Genomic DNA, 21989 nt, shown 5'->3' on the forward strand with positions numbered 1-21989 from the left:
ACACAAATGTTTGTCTAGAGTAATTTGTGCTTATTAGTACGGTTGAACTGGATCTTCGAAGGTCAGAAGCAAAGACATTGGTTAATAAAATGGGATTAAATACATAAAGGATATTTGTGTTGTTTAACATTTAATTATTACATATTCTGAGTTGCATTATTTTTATTCATTTTGAGGAATACTGAATCTGTGTTTTTTTTCCCTAAATTGGAAAAAAAAAAGTAACTTGCGTTACTTATTTGAAAAAGTAACTCAGATATACTCTTGTAAATTAAAAAGTAATGCGATACTTTACTAGTTACTTTTAAAAAGTAATCTGATTACGTATTGCGTTACTTGTAATGAGTTACCCCCAACACTGCTGAAGACTGAAGTCCATGATGTTGAAAATTCAGCTTTGCCAAAGGAATACATTTTTACATATATTAAAATAGAAACAGATATATTATAATAGAAAACTGTCATGTGAAATTGTAATAAAAGTCCACAATATTTAAACAAATACAGCCCTGTGCAATATGCAAATATTATTAATAGGGAGTTCACCCTCATAATCCTTCTTTTCCAATAGATTTTGTAACATGGATGAAGAGATTAGATCCCATTCAAGTCCATGAAGCATAAAATTCTCTAGAATATAATTTCATGCAGTAACATTTGAATCTGTCTGCACTGGAATTGAGGGCCTAGCCGAACCTGTCAATTAGATGGGGATGTCAACATACTGTTAGCCATGTAGTGAATATGTAATTGAGCACTGAGAGCAGAATGACTACCATTAGACCTTTACAAACTGACATTACAGTAGTACATTTACTCAAGACACTCCTGTCATGTCTACACACACACACACACACCCTCTGTCTGCTCAACTGCACTGCTAATTAACTAATCAATATGACATTCACAACATGATTCGGATTGTCATCCCAGAGGCCTTGTGCATGTGTGTGTGTGAGAGAGAGAGACTGTGTATTTGCTAAATAAACAAGTGAAGGTCTCCCGAGAACCAGCGAGGAACTCAGCGTTCAGAGTCATGTTTAAACCAGCCGCTTCACGCAGTTTCACAGCAGTGTGAGCTTTGATATTTGACAGAAGCATAATGAGTGTGCTCAGGGTGTTTTGAGGAGTAGAATACATACAGTGCAAATATAATTTACACTGTCCTCCCTCAAGTAGCCTGTCACTATCTCGGCTCTGTCTCATGTCTCTGAGGGTTATTAGGCTATAAAGTACAGCGCTCTCTGGACTCATTAATGATTAAGCAGCCACAGAAAGAGGTGATCATGGGTTTTTAGGATACTGACCCACTCTGTAGTTAAAGCTTTGGGGTTCCTGAGACATACAGTCCACATTAAATTGGTGTTCGTAGGCGATTATGCACAAGACAATGATATTCCAGTATGAATTTGCAAAACCATACAACCATATTAATAACTTAATGATTACCAAGAGTAAATAATGATCTTGTATCACACTGAAGGGTATATTTTGCAAGGGTTTTGTGCTTACAAAAGGAATAAATAAAGTGGTACGAAATATGTAAATGCGTAACAAAATAATTTATTATATAAAAGTAATAATTTAATGCCATATTGGCATCAAAGGCTATAATCATCGCAAACTCATAAGTAATAAAATGTAAAATAATCTCAATAATATTTCAGTGAATTGTACATCAATTTAACAATATTATCTTCACAATAAAAAATAAATATACAAACAATAACAATGAAAATAACAATAATAAAAAAGTTATCTTATAAATATAAAATTTTTCAATTTGATATTTGATAAATATTCGAATATTTTCCCATAAGAAACTTTAAAAAGTCCATAAATGTAATTTCTTGAATAAAAAACTTCTGACTAAAACTTCTGAATAAAAATCTTATGCAATATATGACAATGTACTCCTAGTTTATAAGGTAAGTTAAAATTTAACATAAGGATTATTGATTAAAACAACAAAAATACGAGAAAATACCCCATTTTGACCCCCTTTATGCAGTTTTGGAGGTAGTGATACAAACATCTTATTTCTTCCTGACCAAGAAATATGATGTTGGTGAGGGTCAGAAACCATTTTTTTTATATAATAAATGTTTTTTATCGATAAAATATTTTTTAAACCATAGCCTGCTGGAGTGATACAAACAGTGAAACAGTTGGAGCTCTGTTATCACTAGAATATCACACCACTGGAAAAGGCTCTCAGCCAATCATATACTGTATATATATAATAAAAAATGTTCCTCTTCAGTCATGTCTTTTCACTTCGGGCGCCAAGTGTGCCAAAAACACCCCAGTTTAATGTATGCCTTTTTAGTTTACAAACTCTCATCTCTTGCTTGTTGCTGAACAGGGATTTGATATTAACTCAGTAGTAATTGACATCTCATTTTCCGCACACAGTGTAAGCTCATGCCTGCACAGGGATGCTAAATGAAATGATGAGAGGAGCGATGAGCTCATTGGTTTTTGTAAGTGCAGTAGACGCTGCTAAGTAACTTAATGAAAAGATCTGTCAGACTGATGTATGCAGGGATGGATTATGGTCCAGCAAGGCCTCGGGCTTAGCCACTTGGCGTTCTCTGAGCAGCTCTATGTGATACATTTTACTTTCTGTGTTTCTTGGCTTGTGCACTACACAAGTAATGGGTCAGATGTTTATATGTACCATAAAAATGTATTTCAATAAAAATATAATAATTGTTATATAAAATGTGTACATACTAAAGTTACTATTATTTCAAGCTGTTTGCAAAGGCAGCATTTCTCATTTCATTTAGTTTAACTTAATATACTAAATTAATATAACTAAATAAACATATATTAAAACAACTAAAAAATAATAAAAATGATGAAAACAAATTACTAAAACTTTCAAATGAAAATGAGAATGAAGATGGGGAATCTAAAAATAAAAATTAATGCAAAATATCGATAAAAACTAAAATAAACCTGTTATTGAATGAGCAATTGGTTATGAATGCGTAATTAATTCGTTTGGAAGTTGTGAATGAGTAATGTAGTATTTGTTGTTTTTTACGCAATTAACTTGTTCACAGCAAATAACTCAACTTTGGATTATAAAGAAAAACCCCTTGCAGACCAAGCACAGCATTACTGTACTGGAAAAGAGTATCATCTGAAGGTGAGAACTAATAAACTAACAAATAGTAAATAACATATTATTTTTCACATATTTAACATATTAGCTATTTAATGCAAATATGCAACACGCTATATTTTAAAGTTACATCCTTTAAAACTGTTTGGACTGTCTTCTGCACTGAAAATCGGCTTCAGCACTCCTTCTCTAGGTCATTGACCTATAGCAGGCAATGGTAGGACTGGTCTTGGAGAGTGAACCTGCTGCTCTCTCACTGTTTTTAAACTCAACACAGGCCTCAAGTCTCTCAGGCCTCTGACCTCTCTGCAGTTGTGTAACTAAACACTGGAGATAAAGGAAACCTTGGGTTGGCTTATTGTGCCTTCTCTCCTGCATTTCTGCTTCACAGATGTGAGAGAAAGGCGTTTTATTGTTCAACAGCGAAGAGATATACAAAATTCAAGCTGGCAAGCAGCGAGTCATCTAAACGTGTGATAGAGCCCTGCTTACATCTGAATGATTAAGTACAGAGTCAGAAACAGTTCGTGAACCCACTCCCCCTCATATAAGCATACAGCGAGCTTCTCTGCATCTGCCTGAGCAGCCCTTTTTATTTACTTCAGAATTAACCCTTGCGATGCTTACAGAAATGTACTGTGGTAGTACCATGTTACTGTGATGCTAATGCACAAATAAACTGTTATACTTTGATATGCCATGGCACTGAATGATTATCATATTTACATACCAAGATAAAGAGTGCTTTTTAGCCCACTTTTTCAGCGGTCTTGGTTCTGGAAGCATTTTTCCCAATGATTTGCTCCATAGGGATTTCAAACAATTCTTCACTAAGGCATTCTAACACTTGATCCAAACCAACTCTAGCTCTATCATATCAAACTTTGATTTAAAACAAAAAATACATGAAAATCAAAAGAAAAAGTTTGCATAATCGAAAAATGACAGTACATATCATGTTCTGGTCAAAAGTTTGGCAAGATTTTTTTTATGTCTCATGATCACCAAGGCTGCATTTATTTGATCAAAAATACAACAATATTGTAAAATATTATTACAATTTAAAAGAACTGTTTTCAATTTGAATATGTTTTCAAATGTAATTTATTCCTATGATGCAAAGATGAATAGAAAGTTCAAAAGTTTTTTTAAGTAAATTCAATCAATTTAAAGCAACCTAAAATCTTAATTTCTTTCATGTATATATATATATATATATATATATATATATATAAGTAAATAAATATATAAGTAGTTTGAGAAGGTAGGGAAACTCGATTGAGATATTAGCAATGCTTTGTGGGTGTGGATGGTCACAGAGCTCTTTTTGCCTTAATTTGTTTCCATAGTAACAGTGACTAGTCTGATTGGTGGATCTTTCTCTTCAGGATTATATGAATGAATGAAAACCAAAACATGTGTATCATACCGTTGGAGAGGACTGTAGTTCTGGGGGTCACATCCAGGTCTAGCGGGGGTCTGAAGGGGTAACCCCACAGAGTGGACACAACACCCAGCAACAGTAAGAACAGCAGCCATGCACTATGGGTCAACATCTTCAGCATCAGGAGTCTGAACAGGAGGGGTGAGTACCACGAGACTGCTGCTCACCCCTCCATTTCCTCTGGTATGCACAAATGCTGCTGTTATACTCTTCTTCACTAAAAAAATAAAACAGCTCTCTTTCCCTCAGGCGCTTCACTCTGCAAAACAAGAAAACACAAGATGGTTGGGACAGGTACAGAAATGACTAGTCAGTGCTGATGTCATAGTTAAGCTGACATGTGATCAGGTGAAGCGTGTTCTGACGCTTAATCAGATTTCTCAAATAACACAATTTCAGTGTGGTTCTCTGCCCAGATCGCCCAAGGACAACCAGCTATCAAGATTCTCATGTTTGCACGGAACAAAGGAACGTGGGCATGTTAAAAGGAAACCAGTGCACCCTGTGGCACTAAAAGGTTACACTAATAGGAATGAAGTCTTCTTTTCAAATCTACAAAAGACTGAGTGACACATGCACAAAGCACATGGACACCCAGTGGTACGTCAAAGTGAAGATCAAAGGATGCAACTGTGCATCCAGTGACACCGACCTTTCAGGCCTTTAATCCTGAGCTGTGTCCGAGGTGACTGCATTGAATAATAAGCTGGTGATTAATGTATGACAACTGAATAATGTGAGTCCTAATCCAGAAGAGCCAGGACTACACCCAAATATCACAAACTCAGCCAGAGCTCATCTCTGACTTCTCTCATCTTGCATCAAAAGCAGGTCGGATTAGTCTGGAAATGCTCTAGAGTTTTATGTTCAAGTTTGGAGTTCATGAGAATACTGCAATAAACTGAGTGCATCTGGAGAAACAGGGAGCAGAAAAAATATGTACTAGTGGAAATTAGTTTTGTTACAGTTCAAAGGTTTGTGTTTTTTTTTAAAGAAATTATACTTTTGTTCAGCAAGTATGTATTACATTGATCAAAAGTGACAGCAAAGACATTTATAATGTTCCAAAAGATTAATACGTCAAGTAAATCCTTTTCTTTAGGACTTGCTATACATCAAAGAATCCTTGAAAAAATGTATCACCACTTTCAAAAAAACTAGCAGCACAACTATTTTCTTAAATTGTCTCATTTTAGAACAGCATATTAGAATGATTTCTGAAGGATCATGTGACACTGAAGACTGGAGAATTAGCTGATGAAAATTCAGCTTTGCCATCACAGAAATAAATTACATTTTAAAATATATTAAAATAAACAAAAAAAGTTTTTTTTTAATAGTAATAATATTTCATAATATTACTGTTTTACTGCATTTTTGATCAAATAAATGCAGCCTTAGCGAGCATCTAAGAGAGTATCTTTAAAAGTCTTACCGACCCCAAACACTTGAAACGTAATGTATAAATAAAAATACTGTCATACTCAATACAAAAACAATTGGTGCTTGAAAAAGATAAAGCCCTGTAGGATACTGTCAAAAAGTTTTGGTTTGTTTGTTTTTTGAGAAAATCACAGAAGGAAGTCCACAGATTTCATCTGGGCCTGGTTATAAGCAGGGGTTTTTTCACCCATGATTCATTTATTATTAAAGTATTAATTGAAGTATTATTAAACCTGACAGCTACTATGAAAGGGTGACCCACCTTATGCAGAATAAAACAGCTTTTTGAAGGTCACTGATATGACTGAAGTTTTCATCTAATGTGAGCATACATGATTTTAAATATATCTATCAAAACTACTATTCACTTCTTTATAGACCTAGTTAGGTCAAATTTGTCTCCATATTGACACTACCCTTACTATTGTTGTGTTGTTTTGTCATGACTGACCTGTAAGAGAATGGTTTTTACTTAAAAAGGAGTCATTGTGCTTGTGTGTGTGTGTGTGTGTGTGTGAGTTTGATGTGATGTGATTTAGGAAGACTGTGGCCTGAGCATCCAACCATTCGCCTCCCTCCGTCCATTACTCCAACACACTCAGTCCCTCTCTTCTGTAAACACTCCAGACTTCTCCCCCTCTCTCAGATAAACACACGCTCTCTCTCCCTCATTCCATTAAACAGGCTTACGCACCAGATGAGCACTGTTTTCTTTTCCCTCTATCTCCTCTTCAGAGAACACATTCCCAGTGGCTTTCTAGGCCACCGTATTGTTCATTCAAAACTTTTTCACTCCTTTTCTCTCGGTATAAATGAAACACACAAAACAAACTATCTCAAACATAACTGCACAGATGTGCTTGAATTCACACCTGTTGAAGTGCAGGAATCAGCAGTACTGTGCCAGAGAGGTTTATCGAATCAACAGCCCTCATACTGTTCTTTCCAACAACAGAAACAACATCAATGAGCAAAGTTGAAATGTATGAAACGTAAAATATGCGTTGATATTATTTATTTATTGGTTTGTTTTTGAAAGAAGTCACTTATGCTTGCTTACCAAAGCTGCATTTATTTGATCAAAAATACAGTAAATACTGTGACATATTATTACAATTTAAGATTACAATTTTCTATGTGAATACATTTTAAAATGTAATTTATTCCTGTGATGCAAAGCTGAATTTTCAGCAGTCATTACTCCAGTCTTCAGTGTCACATGATCCTTCAGAAATCATTCTAATATGCTGATTTGCATTTCAAGAAACATTTCTTATTATCATCAATGTTGAAAACAGTTGTGCTGCTTAATTTTTTGTGAAAACCGTGATGCATTTTTCTTTTCTTTTTTTCACCCTTTTTTTTATAAATAGAACAGAATCTATTTTAAATAGAAATGTTTTATAACACTATATTTTTACTGTCACTTTTGATCTATTTAATGTATCCTTGTTTAATAAAAGTATAAATTTTTTCTACTGACCCTAAACTTTTCAATTGTAGTGTATATAGTGTATATTATATTATAAAAATAATACATTAAACAGTTTGCATACTGTAATATATAAATTCATTACAACGTCACTGTTAGCACGGTCAGTATCACACGTTTTCTTACATTTGATTAGTGACCTAAAAATAGAGCAAATCTTACATATTTCTTAATTCTACATAATGAAATTGTTTCAAATATTTCAAAATGCTAAAACATTGTTTATTTCTAAGATTAATTCTGATTTTGAATGTGCTTTCAGCACTTTTAGAACTTTTAGACTATATATGATAATTCCTTTTTGCACTTACAATGTTGCTTAAATAATTTTGACAAATTTAATCACAGACAAAAAAATCCTTATTGGTTTTAATAGGAGAGTGATTTTTCATCACTAAAATATGCTTTGAAAGGTCTGTGCAGCCCCTGGAGGAATTTTATGTCAACAAAGCATTAGCAGATATGACAGTATATGGTATTAAATATCACTGAAAGTTTCAGGAATCAAATAACTTAACTGAACTGCTCATAGAACAGCACGGACTGAGTAATAGATTGGTGCAAAACTAGAATCCAGTTTAAGGGGTAGGAGGTTTATGTAAGAAATCCATTATAGGATTATAACTACACAACCATCAGCAGTATTATTATTTAGCCAATTCAGATGTCCTAGAGAGAATGAGAACTAGAAAGAAAGAAAGAATAGGTCAGACACATGAGAGGCCAAATCTTCCCAGTGGAAAATCTCATAGCGCTAAAACCATAAGAAAGCAAATGAAAGCATATCAATTGGCGCCCACAGCGACAGCTCCAGATCAGCACAGTGGTCACATCAGAGAGCCCCTAAAGAGATCAGTCAAACACATACTGATATTCCTTACTCTGCTTTCAGAGCCGTATGGGCTAAAGCCAATTCCAGACAATGGAAGATCAGCTGCGACTTAAAAATAAATCATTGAGCTGTAGTTGTACAACAGGATTCATGGTATCAGGCTGTAAGATGGACTGAATCAAGTGACAAGAATTGAGCAGCTGCAGAGAGAAAACGATAGCTCTGTTTCTGCAAGCAGCTCAGCTGAACAGTGACTGCATGAGACCCTTCATGCATCTTTAACCAGCTGTCAGTCACTTTGAGCACATTTACATTATTTCTACCGGGTACATTCTGTAACTGGTGTGTCACCCAAAGACTTTCTTCCAGATGCCATCTTACTTGGACAGTTAAATGTGTTTGTGCCAGGAAAAAATTTGCCCTGCAAATTCTCATTGTCAGCTGACTAATACTCTGCGCATTAATCTGATTAAATGCAGACGTGTCCACAGTCTTTCTCATCACGAATCAATAGCCTAAAATACCTATCAGTCATATGGCCTTTCACACAGTTTAATGGTTAACTTCTAGTGAACTGGTCTTTGACAGAAGAAAGATTATACTTTGTATGGCAAACCATTCTAAAATGTATTTCCTAAAAATGAACTAGCACCTATTTTTATGTTACTAGTATGTTTTGCAGGTTTTGCTGATGCCTTCTTTAGTTTCACTTGTATTCTTTAGTTACTTCTAACTATTTGCTAGTACTTAAAATACTGAACTACCGCTAGTTACTATCCCAATAGTACAAGTATCTATTGCATTTTTACTGGTAACAGATTGCAAATCTGTGGTTCAGACATTGACTATTCCAATTGTTGCTGGCACCTATTTTAGTTTTACTAGTAACTATTTATTATGTACCATTACTTATTTCATAGTTACTCTAATCTATCCCAAAAGTTACTAGTAAATTTATTAAAACTTTATTAGTATGTACGTGTGTGTTTGTTTTTATCGCACTATTTAGTGGTTGCTCAACAATCTTATTAGCAAAAATAAAACATTTCTAGTAACAACTGGAACACACACTAGTGTCTAATAAATATTTTTCAATTAGTACTACGAATACTAGAACAGACAAGTAAATATTCGAATATTTACCCCCAAAAAGTATATAAAAAAATAAGTTACTTGTATCAGATACTAATTAATATACGCTAGTGAAATTTTATAGATACTAGTACTACACAAAATACTACTTGCTTACTTTGCAATATTTCTAAAATACTAGTAACAAAGTTATTTTTAAGGAATAAATGTTAAAGTGGCTTGCCATATACGTTGAGGTTTCGTCTGTGCAAAATTATAATTTAATTTTAATTATCATTTCAGCTTTTTGTTGTCTTCACTCAACATTATGTGAGACTTGTTCATACTGAACTGCCAGAAAGAACTTCACTATCTTTCGTGCGATGCTCACTATTTAGACGTGCACTGAAAACAAATATCACAAAAAGAATGAGAAAACGTGTGCAGTATCAAAGTGGTCTACTTACTGAAATGCCTTTCGTCACAAATCGTGCAAAAACGCAGGAAAGTCGTCTAGTAGTTAGTGTAAAGCCAAGCAACGCGAGACAGAGCGGAGATGCGGAATGAACTCAGCTGTGATGTTCGCTGTGCTGTGTGTGCGCGAGATCCTCGTCGCAGGTACTGTACGCCCTCCTGCGCCACTTCTCCATCTCAAACAATGCGCTCGAGCTGCAAACACGCTGCTGACGGACTGCATTATAGGGGAAACCATCTGGGCTCCTGGGAAATATTTGGGCCACCGCATTCCTTCGCTATCGACTGGAAAAGCCCACTTACACAATTATTATTATAAACGAACTGCACTGTTAAAACATGCAATTTGCTCATTGTTAAATATGCGGATTTCAGAATAGAGATCAGAATAGGAATACACTTCAGTGAATATGCATGCAAGTGGCATGCCTTAGTTTTCAAAATCATACATATTGCTGAATTACCAGCACCATTTGGAATAGTGCAAGATGTAACTATATATAAACACTTGCAAGACCAGGCTAGTCTGGAGTGTGAGTGGAAACACACATACCTGTTTATCAGACCGAGTATTTATTTTCATAAAAATAACCAAAGGATTTTCTCACTTTTTAAGAAATACAGAAATCAGTTTTTAATTAATTCTTATGACAAACATCACTCTAAAGTTAGCCTTTTTTGAAGAAGACTGGATTGCTAACACCAAAATAATACAAATACACTATATTCACTCTGTACTCAAGCCTACTAAGACGCTTAAACATCCTTGGAACCTACAGAGAAATGTTGCCTATTATTTAAGCCCTTGCTTTTGCTGTTATAGTGATATTTTCTGGATGAAGATGCTCCAGATTTTTGGGGTAAGTAAAAAAATAAAAATAAAAATAAAATAGATTTGACAGCAGCATAAAGAGTTGAACCTGAAAACTACCAGTGTGCACATTAACCACATAGATATTACAAGTTATCCCTAATGAAATGTATATTCATAAAAATATGTTCATGGTCTCATTTTCAGAGAAATGGAGGCCAAACATTCAATAAGACATCTTATATCTTAAAAAAGAAGAATAAAAACAAATTAAGAACAACTGGTAAATGCAGAACACATACACAGAATATATATTATAAACCATTTGTAAACAACTACAGGAATGACGTGTGTTACTGAAAGACTCTATGAACATTAATGAATGCACAAAACCCCACATAATGTATATGCATGGATGGCAATAAAGGTGCGGTGTAAAAATCTTTCGAAATGACCTGAGAATGTTTCTATTTTTTCTCAGACTTCTCAAAATCCATCCCTCGTTTCCTTTTTCATCTCAGCTCTTTAACAAGTCCTCAAGCTCCTCTAACACCTCAGTGTTTTCTTTTACAGGTATGTGCTTTCTATTTTCTTCATGAGGCTCTTCATCTTTTAGAAGCTCCTCCTCTCTGTTCATGAGATCATCATCATCCTCACACTCCAAGTCTTCATGAGTTTCAAACAGCTCTTCATCAGATATTGGTTCAAACTTTCTATCGTCCTCTAGCTCCATCAGCTGTTGCTTTGGCTCATCATTTTCCTCCTCTTCATCACTGATGTCCTCCATACAATCTTCATCATCTCGTTCGATATTCACCTCTCTCTCCAGAAGTTGAGGTTTCTCACACTCCAAGTCTTCATGAGTTTCAAACAGCTCTTCATCAGATATTGGTTCAAACTTTCTATCATCCTCTAGCTCTATCAGCTGTTGCTTTGGCTCATCATTTTCCTCCTCTTCATTACTGATGTCTTCCACGCTATCTTCTTCATCTCGTTCGATCTTCACTTCATTCTCCAGAGGTTGGGGTTCCTCACACTCTTTCGGCAAGTTCTCTTCTTCCTCTTTGCTCTCAGCATCTACATCTGATTCTGTACTGCTCCACTCTGTGGTCAGAGTTTCTTCTGCACTCTCTGAAGTGTCTTGTGATTTGATGCAGGACTGGCCCTGAGGACTGCTGGACACCTCATCCTCTGGTGGGGGCTTCCAGTAATCATACAGCTTTCCCTGTGAATTACACAAGAGGCCTACTGAAGCATAGTTCACCCAATAATGAAAATCCTGTCATCACTTACTCACCCTCATGTTTCAAACCCATATGACTTACTTTCATGGGTCACACTTTGGGGACCAATTCTCTCTATTAACTATGGCTTTTGCCTCAAACTCCTAATTTGCTACTTATTAATAGTAAGGTCTAAAAGGGATCTAAAATATGGTCATGCAGATTAAGGCATTAATATGCATTCTATAAGTACTAATAAACAGCCAATCTGCTAGTAATATGCATGCTAGTAAGAAACTAGTTAATAGTCTGAATTAGTCCCTAAACTAAAGTGTGACCCTTTAATGGAACACAAAAGGAGAAATTTGGTAGAACGACATTTCCATGCAATTTACAGTATGGTAAAAAATAGTACATATGAAAACTATATTTCAAGGAGGCATTCACACAGAATGCATTTTTGCATTTAAAAAGGGAGATGCAAGGTAGTGGAAAGAAAAGGGCAAGATCGAGGGACAAGTTTTTTTTTTAAACTGAACTTGAACTTTTAACTTGTTAAAAAGCTTTTTTAGCGTTTTTTGAGCAAGTATCACACACAAGGCACTTCACCACTGCATTTGCGTTTTTGCGGCACATCTTTTGATGTTGTACAATTAAATTTCACTGAATATCTTGACATTAGCTCTAGAGTTTATGTTCATGAGTGAAGAAGCAAATAAATCAACAAGATGCAATGAAGAAATCGCTCAGAACGTTTTCTGATCAACTGATTCATTGAACACGTCATGAGACTCAGAAAAATAGCACAAAAGTCATATGGACCACTTCTATGATACTTTTATGGTGCTTTTGCAAGCTTTTTTTTTTGCTTAAAGAATGACCAGGAAATCCTTCAAAAATTTACTTTTGTGTTATATAAAAATATACTCATCAGGTTTGGGAAAACCAATAGGTCAATTAACTTTTTTTGCAATGCATTACTGTTATAAAAAAGACATCTATGACACAACAAATTGTTTGATATTCAAAAAATTCCACTAATTCTTCATGCTGACTCTACCCATGCGCTTTCAGTCACAATGCTTTCCTTTTAGCTGCAGATACATAGGTTATGAATGTAAAGGACTCATGCTGCTTAAATTCTGAAAACACTTGTAAACAAAACGTGGCCTTCACAGCCAGCCAAAAGTAACAACAGCTTTTATCAGCAACAGTTGACAGTATTCTTGTATTCTTCAATTGGCTGTATTTGTTCACATTACCTCCTGAGGCCTCGTTCGTGTGAGAAGCACCTGCCACTTGGTGTATATCCTTGCTACAAAGTCTTTCACCTACAGAAGAAAAGAAACACACTGCTAATAAAAATCTGGATCTGAGTGATTCTCAGAGAACAGAATGAAGCTGCTCTTCACCTTGCTCCTATACAGCATTTTCTCGCTCTCCCTTATGTCACACTTAATATGCTTCTCCAGCTGAGAAGAAAGACTCCGCAGATCATTCTGGAAGTGAAAAAGGGCTCAAATTAGTATAATTAAGTAATACAATTGTGATATAAAACAATACTGACAAAACAAAGACAGTCAGATGTGCCTTACTTTATTCATACAATATGGAGGGAATAAATTAGACCTGTCACAGAAAGCTTTTGTTGTGCACTTGGGATTTAAAGCAGCAAAAACAACATTAGGAATTGGTCAGTTTGATTCAAAGATTTGTTTTTGTCATAATTCAGAATTGTAAATGGACAGTCATTATCGCAAAATAAGCCCCTTCAGGATGACACTGTCAGACTTTGTTCCTTGTTTTGCACCCCATGTGCCTTGCTTGCCATACCGGACCAGAGACAGTAAGCGGCGCCCCTTTTCCCCCGTGTTTGTTTTTTGGTTTTGAAAGTGTTTTGTTTTCCCGCCGGCCGTTCCCGAGTCAGTCAAGCCGGCCGCTACGAAGTCAAGCCCGCCGGCCGCTGTTGACCCAAGCCCACTGCAACGACATGCCCGCCCGGCGCCCAGTTCACCCGTAATCAGAAGAGGAGGAAGAGGAGAAATGACTGGCTCAGGGCCCTCTTCCTCACCCGAGAGCGCACCCGACTCTTCGCTCCAGTGTCGGCTCCAGTGCCAGCTCCTCGTAAGCGCTTCCCAGTCCCTGAATTTAACCCAGTGAGGGCTCCCGTTCCTGAGTTTAGCCCACGGAGGGCTCCCGTTCCCGAGTTTAGCCCACGGAGGGCTCCCCGTTCCCGAGTTTAGCCCAGTGAGGGCTCCCCGTTCCCGAGTTTAGCCCAGTGAGGGCTCCCGTTCCCGAGTTTAGCCCAGTGAGGGCTCCCGTTTCCGAGTTTAGCCCATGGAGAGCTCATGTTTCTATGTCTGGCCCACGGAGGGCCTCGGAGCCCATAATTGTCCCCAAGTATTTTTTTGGGGGGGAGGGGTAGTAGGGCTTCAGCCGTAGAAGCCGGGGCGGGGGCTGGGGGGCGCCACCATGGCGCCCCGAACTGTCAGATCCGCCATGGGCCCCAGAACGGCCACCGCCCTGGAGGCCTTCCATCCTGGTACCCTGCTCCTAGAGGCCTCCAGAGCACCCACCCCCCCTCCCAGTTATATGTTGTACAGCGCGGGACGCACTTTCCGGGATGGGGGGGGGTAGTTATGTCAGACTCTGTTCCTTGTTTTGTGTGTGTTTTGCTACCCATGTGCCTTCCTTGCCCTTATTTGGTTATCTTCCTGTTCCTGCTCCCTGATTGTTTCTCATTTGATTCCAGGTGTGTCTTGTCTTCCCCTGATTAAGTTGTGTACTTAAAGTGTTTCCTGTTTTGAGTTCTTTGTCCGGTATTGTTCGTATGAGTGCTACATGTGTTTTCCTGGTTCTCTTATATTTATTAAAATCTCTTGATTGATGTACTCCTCGTCTCCTTCGTTCCTCGCTCCGCACTCCTCACAGTAGTGCAACCGTGACAAATACAAGACCTGACAAGTCTCGTTGAGTTTATTTTGCCATAATGACCCTACCTTACTTAATAATTTTAGTGCATTTTATAAACAAAAGCTATTATTATACATATTTATCCCTTGAGTCCATGTAGTGAAAAACAACCTTGATATTATAAATTTTTTTTATATAATTAAAATTTAAACATTTAAAATCTAATTAGCAACAATGACTGTTTTGTTGAAATTATGGTTCCTCTTATTTAAAGAAAAAAAAATTAAGCCATTCCATAGAAAATAGACATATATAGCACTGAATATTGTCAAAAATCTGAAAATTAATGACAATGATCTTATTCAAGATTAAATGAACAATGCTAATGCACTTATTTTTCATTGTATAAAAACACTGATACTGATAATTGTTTGGAATGGCATGAGAGCAAGTAAATGATGACAGAATGTTCATTTTTGGGCAATATGAATATTAAACACACTCTTTCTGACCTGTACATCCCAGTGTGTGATGTTTTTGAGCAGATTCTGGAGCAGGAGGCTAAAGTGTCCAGTTGGTAGCAGCTGAAAATGAGTCTCCAGTCCAATTCTACACACCACCGCCAGAAGCAACATCAGCTCCTCATCAGTGTACGCTCTTGGACACAATGCAGTACACAGGGAGAGGTACTGAACAAAAATATAAAAAAAAAAAATACAGGCACAAATTAGATTGACACTTACGGTTGCATTTAAAGCAAAATTATCGTTAAACAAATTAAAAATCACCTACTACTCAATACATGACAAAATCATTCTTAAAATATTCAGCTTACATTGAGAACACTCTCCAAATTATGTACTGGTAAAGTAGCATTGTCTTTCATGTCAGATAGCACTCGGTCTTGGCTGGTTTCTTCCAGCTGAAAGCTCTCTCTGCCAACACATACATATGCATTAAAATACCAACAGAGCATTTTTATGAAGCTGAAAGACATATGCTGAAAGACAAAGACATATGACTAGTACAGAAGTATAATGCTGCAGACTGAAAGGTAAAAAACTCACAAAAGGTCTCCCTCAGTAAAAGGGGGTTGCAGAGCCTCCAAAGGGAACAGACTGATAAATGACGCCCCCATGTTCAGGAAAACCAGGGTGATGTCCCGTACAGAGGGTACCCACACTTTAAAACTTTGGCTCTGGTGTTCAACTATAACACAACAGTCAATTTTAGTGCTTTATCAGTTGTACGGGAACAGCATATTTGGCCATTATGAGGTCGTTCAAACATACCTATGTGATGAGCAGCAGACAGAGCAATGGTCTGCAAGGACTGCATGATGTGTGAGGAAATAATGGGGTTTGGGTGAACTGACATCATCTGAAAAAGCATTAGAGTTATTAGCTGTACTTAAATTTCAGGCAGTTAATTGTGCACTGTGTTAAAGTGCAGGTTGTAATTATTAAAATTATATTGAATAATTTTGGCTATTGGAACATATGAGTTGAGTCTGCAAAGTTGTATGCATGTTGGGATACTAAAAGCATAAGCTTTTAGGAAAGAACCCCCGCTGTAATGTTTAGATAGGTTTAAACGTAAATGTCCCAATGGTATACAGGTTTCCCATGAGAGAATATAAGACGGCGTGAATAAAATGCAACGAGTCAAATAAATATCATAGGAACAGCGAACCTAAAACTTCAATACAACCATATAACAATACAAAAGGAATGCTATAAACACATACAGTACATTACCTAATACAACTCATAAAAACTGATCAACAGATCACAACATGAGACTAAACATACAGCGGTCCCAAAAAGAGCATTGCATTAGATAATAAAATATAGAACCATGTAAAATTCATATATTTTTAAGTGTAGATTAATTGTCCATATTTTTTGGCCCACTGTATAGTACATCCATGCGTTACTGACTAAGCACACAGTGTTTTTTGTAGGACAGAAAATATGAGGAAAGAGAGTGGTTTTACCTGGAAAAGCCAGCATGTAACCTCAGGCTGACAAGGGAAAGAAAAGTAGGCTTTCCTCAACAAGCCAGCACTGATCAGAGACAGCACATGCTCAGTACGGGCCCTATAGAGGAAGAAAACAAAAAGCTCATATTGCAAAGCGCAATAAAGAATATTAATAACAAAAAACACCAAGCCTTGCAAATTAACTAATCATTGATGCATCTCCTATATTACTCAATTCTTTGAGAAGTGAACTCACTGTGATACTACATTTGATATTGGGTTTAAGGTGTCAACAGACAGGTATTATCTATTACTAAAATGGAAGGATTAAATCAATTTGTTAATTTTGCACATTTCAAAAATTAGCACATTTAGACACTTGACATAATATTTAAACACCTTTTATCATAAGAAAAAACTGAAAGCTAGAGAAAACTGAAAATGAGAGCTGTCAGTCTTACTGAAGGAGGATTTGTTGTGATTTGTTATGCGGAGTCACACTAATCTTCCTCAGGTCCAGCGTTAGGTGGTTGAAGAGTCGACCAAACCTAGCAGGTAAGAATACTTCCTCTCCTGGGTGGATGTCCCTGATGGCACATGAGGCGACCGAGAACCTTTGCAAAAATTCTCTAAAAATTAAACAAAAATGTTTTCAGATTAATGATACATTTTCAAGAGGCTGACAATATTCTACATAATACAAAGTAGCATATATAATCAAACTACATTCATGCACATATATTCAAACTCCAAACAATTTTATTTAAACTGACTGCCTTAATCTACTTTAAAACATCAAAAGGCTTCAATGTAGTTTGAATTGGTGATTGTATTTTTAAAAAACTAATGATGTGAATGAAACCCGCTATTTACAGTATGGACAAAATACCTTTGCTCAAGTGAGATGTCTTCCTCTTTACTTTCACTGTTCTCATCCTCATATAAATTCAGCAGATCCTCTTCACATGACTCAAGTAACTGTCTCTCCAACTCTTTTGACCTGTGTAGTCAAATGAAAAATGAAGTGTGTCCAGTCATTATTAGACATTTCTCAGGGTGAGACTGCAGGCTCTGTCTCAACAAATTCTGCCATAGCATAATCACAGGTCTGTGAAACTGACAGTCGGAATAAACAACAACCTGTCAATTTTACACACCCAAAGTGTTACTGTCAGCCAGAATGCCTGGCATTAATACACCAAGGGTGAATCAAGACTACACTTTCACATTTTCTGAAGCAAACAAGGTATCAAACTTAAAATTAAAGTAACAGCAGACTTCCCCTCAATAAGTCACATAATTTGAGTTCTCGTTCATGTCTGTAGTCCATAGAGCCAATACTTTCAAAAAGTGCACAATCCTAAATGTAAGCAATGTAAAGGCTGATTCAAAGGAATAGATCACTGACTCATGTTGTTACATGTTCAAAACACAAATGAAGATCAAATATAGTAAACGGATGCTCAAACGTGCTTGCTTGACGTGCAGGAACAAATGAGGTTTGTTCTCACGCATCAAGCAAGTATGGTTGACCTTATGTTTACCATATGTGACCCTGGACCACAAAACCAGTCATAAGGGTCAATTTCTCGAAATTGAGAATTATACATCATCTGAAAGCTGAATAATAAGCTTTTCATTGATGTATGGTTTGTTAGAATAGGACAATATTTGGCCAAGATACAACTATTTAAATATCTGGAATTTTTATCGCCTTTAAAGTAGTCCAAATGAAGTTCTTAGCAATGCATATTACTAATCAAAAATTATGTTTTGATATATTTACGGTAGGAAATTTACAAAATATTTTCATGGAACATGATCTTTACGTAATATCCTAATGATTTTTGGCACAAAATAAAAATTTTATAATTTTGACCCATACCATGTATTTGTGGCTATTGCTACAAATATACCCCAGCGACTTAAGACTGGTTTTGTGGTCCAGGTCCAGGGTCACATATTTGATTTACTTTATGTATGTGTGTTTATCAGTGTTTATTAGGCCTGGGCGATAAAACGGTATCAATATTCATCGACGGTACACCTTCTTCGATAACGATATAAAAAATGTTCGATATAGCGCACGATATAGGCACGTGCTATGAGTGATGCAGACAGCACACACAAACACATGCTGAAATGAGTGCTGTGCCTGCCTGTGATGAGGAGATTGTGAATAAAGAATATTAGTCGAATTTAAAATAAACATTTGCATTTGAATGTTAGATGCGGTGATGCAAGTGACGTTGTTTCAGTTTAATGTTTTGTTAGTCTAGCCCACGAGACGCGCCGCTGCGGTGTTATGCATTCAAAATGTTAGAAAAATATAGAAGCTCAATGTGGAGAAGAATGGGTTAAAACCGAAACCAAGCCATTCACACAACGCATATTCAGCGCATTTTTTTAGACTGACAAGTACGACTGCTGCACTCGCGTCTCACAGAAGAGATGTATAGAAAGCCTTGCAAAGTTAAAACGGTTTAAACTTTTAGAAAACATGTCACCAATTTGTGGAGGTTTATTCCTTTTCACTGCGTCTCATATGTTTTTAAATGCAGTCTGTGTGAATGGCTCTTCGGCTCTTTGGATTAAGCAATGCATAAATACATGATGCTGCTTTGTTCATAATTGTTTATGCAATTTACAAAATTATATTTGACTTTTATGAGTTAATTTAGACGTAACGCACGTTTTTATAGAGTTACTTGCTAAATGCGCTGCATTATTTTGCTCATTGCGCCCTCGGGAGACAATTAGACCTATACAATAAAGACCTATTTAATCTGCATATAAAACATTAGATATTTGTTTAATTTTTTATTGTGTTTGATTGTTAAAAAATATATATTTGTTGTTTGTCTCAATAAATTATGTTAATTATAAATACAGTGGTTATATTAAAAAAAAAATTCTATTGCTTTGTTTTAAAAAAAAGGTTATAAAAAAATGTCAATAATTATCGATACCGAACGATATGAAACATTATATCGTTGAAATTTTTTTTAGCTATATTCGCCCAGCCCTATTATATACAGTATTTATATTCAGATTTAAATGTATGAATTAAACCTGGTTATAATATAAAGCCATCTTGACTCTTCAGAAGACTTAGAATCAATTGCTTGATTCACATGAATTACTTTCACGATCTCTACGAGCATCACATTTTGGTGTGGACTTTCAAATGAGGGACAGAAATCTCTCAGATTTCATTCATTTCATTTTAGACCAACCTCTGATATTGTTCCTTCTCTTGCAGCATCTGCTCCAGTGTATTTCTATAACTAACGGCTTTGGTTTTCACTGCCTCGGGCTAATACAGATGAACAACAAAAAAGAAAAGAAACATAGGAGTTTGTGAAAATCAGGCATGCCAAAGAGTGATTAATGACACATGAGGTCATGACATGTTTTATGAACATCCTTAAACTTACTGCTGCTTTTGAGATGGGTGTGTTGGGTTCTGAGAAAGCATCTTTTTCGGGAGTAACCGGCACATGGTCTCTCCGACTCATCAGCTTCTCCAGAGATGGCAGCGGATCATCTTCATGACCACTGCTGCTGCTGCTGAGGCTGATATTGCAGTGTTCTCTCAGCTCATCACCAGAGTCATCTCCCAACTCAATATCTAAGGGATCTTTCCACTGGGGGCAGCACTTCTGTTCTCTTGATTCTTCTTTCACCGAAACAGCTGGGGCAGGCATGATAGCCTTGGGGCTGCGTGACTGCTCCACTTTCAACTGCGTTCTTTCATCCGTTTCCATCTTGCATGAACTGGCTTGTTCTGCAAAGCTGGGTGATCTTAGATCAGGATGATGAGGGGACAAGTGAATTTTAACACTCTCCTTATGGTCAGAAGTGGGGCTTGTGTGTGTGGAGACTGTACAAGCTTCTCTCTCAGCATTTGTTTTTTTGTTATGAGTTTTTGGTGATGGTAAGCAGTCTGAAGTAAAGAGGGTCTCGATGCTGTCGAACGTTGTGCTCGACTTCGGAGAGACGTTGTGCAAATGCGGTTGGCTGGGTGGAGCTTTGGGATTTTTGTTGGCTCGTGCCACCATAGCATCTTTAGGCTCTGCAGTCGTGGGTGATTTACCGAGTTGAAATGAATGAGGTTTGTCACTCCCTGTATTTGAGTCCTTACATGGTTCAAAGAGCTGCCTGGCGATGGAAGGCGGAGGTCTTGGTTTGTTGTTGCTGTTTGGTGCGGCAGGAAGCGGTTTAGGGGACTCTTTCTCCTTTATAGTTATCACAGACTCATTGCTGGACTTCACAAAAGCACGCTTGACGAACTTTAAAGGCGAGTTTATAATGGAAGAGCTCGAGGTGGGTTGGAAATCAACACACGGCCGTTTAAGTTCCTTCTCATTGTCTGTACTACCCTCCCTTTTTCTCTTTGCAGATAGGGACATCCTGCCCTCTGTTGGCAAAAAGTAGTATTTGACACAAAGAGAAACAGCTTAGTTTCATAAGTAATAAAATAAAAATACTGGGCGAGATCAGTAATAAAACAAAGGGTAATAATCCATACCTGGACTAGTCTTGTGGTGAGGGGTGCTTAATTCCTGTAACACAATCAATGAAAATAGATGAAAACCTGTTTAACATGCAGTCACTTGAAAAAAGGTGGCACATCATAAAATTATTGAACAAAAATGTAGAGCTTAATCTGTACCTTCTGTAAGGACATGTTGCTACAATGAGAGGTTTTGTGGTCTCTATTCTCCAGTCTATCTTTTTTCTGATCAGGATGGTGGATGAATCGCTCCCCTGTGTTAACTGACGCTTTGGGTTTCTGCTGGAATAAGCAGGAACTACTGCTCTCAGGGTTAAGCCTGGAGTGGGATGTATGAGGAAGAGAATGTCTCTGGCCTTTCACAGCATCTGACTGAAACAAACCTCCTCCAACCTGAACAGACGACATCAGTGGATTAATGGTCATGAAGTTAGTATCAAATAAGCAGACACCAACCGCAAGCTAGAACATTTATGACTGTAGTAACTAAATCTAATTGACAGGTTCCCACTTTTTTAGAGAAATTTTTTCATGTTCCAAAGGTTGTAGTACGTTCCTAGTGAACGGACTATTGTACTGCAGGTGAAATTTCAATACCTCCTTTACTGTATGTACAGTGCACAAATATGTTCAGAAAAATTACAGTAATTCACCAA

The 21989-nt window shown here is 36.8% G+C and overlaps 2 protein-coding genes across 2 annotated transcripts in view; both read right to left on the reverse strand.

Annotated features, from left to right (window-relative positions):
• The window catches only part of LOC107567839 (semaphorin-4G-like), a 19001-nt gene extending 8966 nt beyond the window's left edge, over positions 1–10035 (reverse strand). The window contains exons 1-2 of the mRNA XM_016253604.1: positions 9883–10035; positions 4563–4836 (exon numbers count right to left, since the gene is read on the reverse strand). Coding sequence (XP_016109090.1) covers positions 4563–4698 — 136 coding nt within the window. The 5' untranslated portion in view covers positions 4699–4836; positions 9883–10035. The remainder of the gene's footprint in view (positions 1–4562; positions 4837–9882) is intronic.
• Positions 10036–10441: 406 nt separating this feature from the next.
• Positions 10442–21741, reverse strand: LOC107567840 (SMC5-SMC6 complex localization factor protein 2-like). The gene is made up of 14 exons (XM_016253605.1): positions 21493–21741; positions 21349–21382; positions 20255–21237; positions 20054–20133; positions 17707–17817; positions 17279–17446; positions 16833–16935; positions 16129–16216; positions 15904–16045; positions 15672–15771; positions 15349–15525; positions 13336–13422; positions 13186–13254; positions 10442–11925 (listed from the first exon to the last, which is right to left on the reverse strand). The coding sequence occupies exons 1-14, from the start codon at positions 21739–21741 to the stop codon at positions 11218–11220; spliced, it is 3099 nt and encodes a 1032-aa protein (XP_016109091.1). The 3' UTR covers positions 10442–11217.
• Positions 21742–21989: the final 248 nt, after the last annotated feature.

The sequence above is a fragment of the Sinocyclocheilus grahami genome, unplaced genomic scaffold, assembly GCF_001515645.1.
Source record: "Sinocyclocheilus grahami isolate Dianchi unplaced genomic scaffold, SAMN03320097.WGS_v1.1 scaffold1192.1, whole genome shotgun sequence".
NCBI classification, from domain to species: Eukaryota; Metazoa; Chordata; class Actinopteri; order Cypriniformes; family Cyprinidae; genus Sinocyclocheilus; species Sinocyclocheilus grahami.

Bases quoted from the DNA above. Each gene is read 5' to 3' on its own strand.
- LOC107567840 (XM_016253605.1), bottom strand. From the start codon at position 21,741: ATGTCGTCTGTTCAGGTTGGAGGAGGTTTGTTTCAGTCAGATGCTGTG. The intron at 20,134-20,254 runs GTAAGTTTAAGG...CATCTGTATTAG, and splicing joins CACCCATCTCAAAAGCAGCA to CCCGAGGCAGTGAAAACCAA. The intron at 15,772-15,903 runs GTGAGTTTTTTA...ATGTGTTGGCAG, and splicing joins TTTACTGAGGGAGACCTTTT to AGAGAGCTTTCAGCTGGAAG.